This window comes from Panicum virgatum, chromosome 2N (genome assembly GCF_016808335.1).
Source record: "Panicum virgatum strain AP13 chromosome 2N, P.virgatum_v5, whole genome shotgun sequence".
NCBI classification, from domain to species: domain Eukaryota; kingdom Viridiplantae; phylum Streptophyta; class Magnoliopsida; order Poales; family Poaceae; genus Panicum; species Panicum virgatum.
The window spans coordinates 18,859,396-18,863,927 of NC_053146.1; the positions used below are offsets into that span (position 1 = coordinate 18,859,396).

The window sequence follows — 4,532 nt, forward strand, 5'->3', positions numbered from 1 at the left end:
GCACAGGCCGTGCTACCGATGCTGACAGCCTTTTTATCCAGAAGAATGGAGAAACGTTGCAGGGCGCAACGAGCGAGATCGAGCAGCTGCGTCATCGTGTCTCACTTGCAATGGCATGGTGAATGGGTGAGTCACTCGATGTGGTTGATTGGTTGGTTTCTTGGGCGGTCGGGGAAGGGCGGGCTCAAAGCAAGAGCCCTACACTAGGCTTGTCTCCAGGCCGAGCACGCGTAGCGTTAGGGTGGTGGGCAGATCAGCGCTCAAACAGCCTGGTAGATGGAGGATGCAGCATGCAATGATGCAAGGAAATAAAGAAAAATCAGACGCACAATCAAGATGCAATGATGCTTGAGACCTTAGGATTCAGTGGACAGGTTGATTTAGACAGAAGCAAGGTTTTCACTGATGATGATGATGATGGTGATCGTCGCTACATAATGATTAAATAGAGGTACATGCTAGGAGAATAGGAGTGGAGATGATAGAACCCCTCGAGAGACAGATCACGACACATGGTTGATTACAGGAGGAAGGAGCTAGGAAGCCAAATTCACGCACGCAGCTGCTGAAACAAGACGACCAGCGGCAGTACTTTCATCTTATTCTCCCCCAGCGTCGACCGCCATTGCTTCAGCACGCAGCCTTTTGCAAGCTCACAGGTCACAGGAAGAAGGCTACTCAGGCGGCTCACGCGTTGCTCCTGAAGGAGCCGAGGGCCTTGATGGCGCCGGCCCGGAGGATGTACTGGTGGTAGAAGGCAGCGATGGCCGCGCCGACGAAGGGGCCGACCCAGAAGATCCACTGCCAAGAGAAGAAAATGGGAGGAGATGACAAAACCAAACTATCAGATCGATCAGAAAACACCAATGCTTGGTAGTGGAAGGTGAGGTGTGACGAGGCATCATCATGAATCTGTGGTGCGGATGGGATGGGATGGAACGGAGAAGGACGTACGTGGTCATCCCATGGCTTGTCCTTGTTGTAGATGACGGCGGCGCCGAGGCTCCTGGCGGGGTTGATGCCGGTGCCGGTGACGGGGATGGTGGCCAGGTGGACCATGAACACGGCGAACCCGATGGGGAGCGGCGCCAGCACCTGGGGAATTCACAAATCCACACGCACACAAGCAAACAGGTTAGCGTGACCAACAACCTACAAGCTCGGAACTAATCAAAGCTGCACGCAGTTACTAATTGTTTCAGAAAAAAAAAGAACCCCCCGTTCATTTTCCACAACCACAAGCAGTTCCGGCACAAGGTTAGGCACATCGCCACGCTCAGCGCCGAACACTTGCCAGTCCTAGACAAGATGCCAGGCCACCTTTCAAGTGGGCAGAGGAGGCATGGCATGTTCCCGAGCTCATCACTAACTAATCCGTCCGCGTCAGGGGGACTGGTCGTGACGGAACCTGGAACGAAGATTAGTGCGTCGTGGCTAGGAAGGTTAGCCCATCCCCATCATCACGCGTCGCGCGTGCCCCCTTCGTCAAGGGTCAGGAACCCAAACTAGCAAAGTGGCTCCTCCCTTTCCCCAACCCCTCTTTGGCCACACGACGCCAAACTCCGCCGCCAGTGGCCTCTAGCGCGCACGGCCGGACCTCGCTCGCCGGCGACGAACCACCGGAGTCGCCGCCACGGGCACGGCATACTTTTGACGGGACGGGCCGTGCGGCGTGCGCGCAAAGGCAAACCCCGCAATCCGCAAAGTCTTTCGTCACCTCGCCGTCGCTGGTTACGGGCGGCTATGCAGCGTTTAGTTTCCAAATTTTTTTACACAGTAACCGTCAAATCAAGTTTTCAAACATATGCATGAAGAATTAAATAATTAAATGTAGTTGGAAAAAATAACTAATTACACAGTCTAACTGATTCATACGAGATGAATCTAATGATGTTAATTAATTCATAATTAAATATTAAATAACAACGAAACGTGATACAGTGACTAAACCCAAACTTTTTCACCAACTAAACACCCCCTTACGTGTTTTTCGTGGTGGGTCCTACGACTAGGCCATCATTTCGGAGAACCGTAACGTACGGCCCGTAACACGTCGGACGGTTTTCATTTTCCAAAAAACATGTCCGAAATTCGTGGTGGTACCAGCAAACGGGTACGGAGAGAGAGGCGTAGGTGTGGGGGGAGTAGGGGGAGGCTGGAGGACGCTCACATGGCATGGCCGCATGGGACACAAAGGAGGGGAGAAGAGGGGGGACGTGGCCGGGGGCGTGCGTGCACGGACCAGCTCATCGCAGGACAAGGGGCTGGACCCGACGGACGGACGGACCCCATCCATGTGCTAAGGTGCGACGCGGGCCGGGCCCGGGCCAGGCCCAGCTCAGCTTTTCACGCGCCGTGGGTCCAGGTGTACCACCACCACACACGTACCCCGAGCGCTACACTGCTACTGCGCGCCATGAGAGCCAGGTCATGGGTGGGCGCGGTAAGAAAAAAAATTGCACGACGTAAAATTATTACTACAGTGCTTTCTTCTACGTACTACTACAGCAGTAATTTTCTGGAGAGATGCAGATAAGGCTTATCTGTTAGGCCCGGGGAGGCATGGCTAGCGAGGGTGATGGACTGACTGATGGGGATGGCTGCGCTGCCGGACGCTACTGTGCATGTACTTGAACGTTCCAGCAAGGATGTGTGCGTGTTTTAATTAATGGTCGTTATCAGGATTATGCAAGCCTTAATGACAGCACCCCCTGTGTACGAACTCGAAGATCAAGTTGTGCTATTTGGAACATCTGGAGCTCAGGCATCCACACACCTCTTCCGAAGGTTCTTCCTTTTCCACAAGTTTAACAGAATTTCATGCTTTTCATTAAAACAAGCAGAGTTTGAATCCTCTTACCTACCAACAAACAGACTGAAATAACTCAATTGCAGGTGAACCGCTCTTCCCCCACCAAAAAACGAACATTCTATTATACGGGAAAGAAGTTCCCTCCCTCTGATTGAAAGAGATAAGCTGGATATTCGCCTACTTTTTATATAGTATATAATTATTTTCCTTTTTTCCCCGAAAGGAATTTCTTTTTGTTCGCATGTGCCCAAACAGTTTCATCCGTTGGCAAGATTCGAGCATGTTAGCGTCGCTTCGGCTCTACTACTAATTAAGCTAAGCTCCAGACACAAGTGAAGTAAAGAGATGCTAATAAGCGAGCGAGCTAGCAGATCGAGAGAGAGAGAAAAAAGTAAAAGGCGAGAGGCGGTGGCGTTGGTCGCCGCGTGCTCACCGGGACGTGGGAGTCGCGGGCGTTGCGCTTGGGGTCGGTGGCGGAGAAGACGGTGTAGACGAGGACGAAGGTGCCGATGATCTCGGCGCCGAGGCCGGTGCCGCGGGAGTAGCCGGAGGCGAGCGAGTTGGCGCCGCCGCCGTAGCGGTCGAAGTAGGCGCTCTGGAAAGCCTTGACAAGGCCGACGCCGCAGATGGCGCCCAGGCACTGCGCCACCATGTAGAGCAGCGCGCGGACCAGGGAGACCTTGCGCGCCAGGAAGAGCCCGAAGGTGACGGCCGGGTTGATGTGGCCTCCCGAGATGCCGGCGGTGCAGTAGACGAGCACGAAGATCATGCCGCCGAAGGCCCAGGCGATGCCCAGCACGCCCACGCCGCCGCACGCCGCGTCGGCGCCCGACGCCGCCGCATCCGTCTGGTGCTTGTACCCGATGACGGTGGCCACGGTGATGTAGAGGAAGAGCAGCGTCGCGATGAACTCGGCGATCATGGCGCGGTACAGCGACCACGACCCCAGCTCCGCCGCGTCGATCAGCGGTGCCGGGGGCGGGTCCGTGTAGTCCTTGGCCGCGAACTCGCCGCCGCCGGCGCCGCCCTCGATCACGTCGTCCTTGCCCATGCCGCCTAGCTTGCCTTAAGCTTTGCTTAGCTTAGCTTAGCAACCGCGAGGAGGACAGAGTGAGCAGAGCAGAGGTGGCTTGGAAGGAATGGGATGAGAGTGGGGGAGTGAGAGGGAGAGGGTGGCGGTATTTATGGAAGGAGGGGGAGAGTAGGTAAGTGACAACACAATAGTGCTGCAAGGCTGGGGGTGGGCCATGCCCGCCTGATTGTATATTGCTTGATGGAACAGAAAATTGAGCAGCTTCCATCAATTCCGAATATTTATTATTTTCTTCTTCTTCTTGGTTTGGTTTCTGTTGAATGGGCTTTCCTTTCTTGTTTTTAAGAGAGGGTCCGCCTTTTGGGTTTTGTTTTGCTGCTCCAATGATGCCGGTTGGATAGGCTAGCTATTGGAGTTTGTGAGGGGATCCCACACCAAACGGATGTCCTTTTCTTTTTATTTTTTTCTCTCCAAAGGAAAATAATGGATAGAAGTTTCCAGCGATGGCATCCTGGGAAATGCAGAGCCTATATTATTGTTCATCTCGAGAAATACAGCAAACCCTTGCGAGCTTGGCCTCGTAAGAAGATACATTTTCCGATTTTTTCCCTGTTTTATGGTTTCCATGTGTACTAGTATTTTCTTAGTTGTTTCCGTAAATCAAATAGCTAAAATTCGTCGACCCAC

General features: G+C 53.5%; 1 protein-coding gene across 1 annotated transcript; it reads right to left on the minus strand.

The window, feature by feature from the left end:
- Nucleotides 1–366: 366 nt before the first annotated feature.
- Nucleotides 367–4,037, minus strand: LOC120659925 (aquaporin PIP2-1). The gene is made up of 3 exons (XM_039938192.1): nucleotides 3,246–4,037; nucleotides 955–1,095; nucleotides 367–801 (listed from the first exon to the last, which is right to left on the minus strand). Exons 1-3 carry the CDS (start codon nucleotides 3,861–3,863, stop codon nucleotides 688–690), a joined length of 873 nt encoding a protein of 290 aa, XP_039794126.1. The 5' UTR covers nucleotides 3,864–4,037; the 3' UTR covers nucleotides 367–687.
- Between the last annotated feature and the right edge of the window lie 495 nt (nucleotides 4,038–4,532).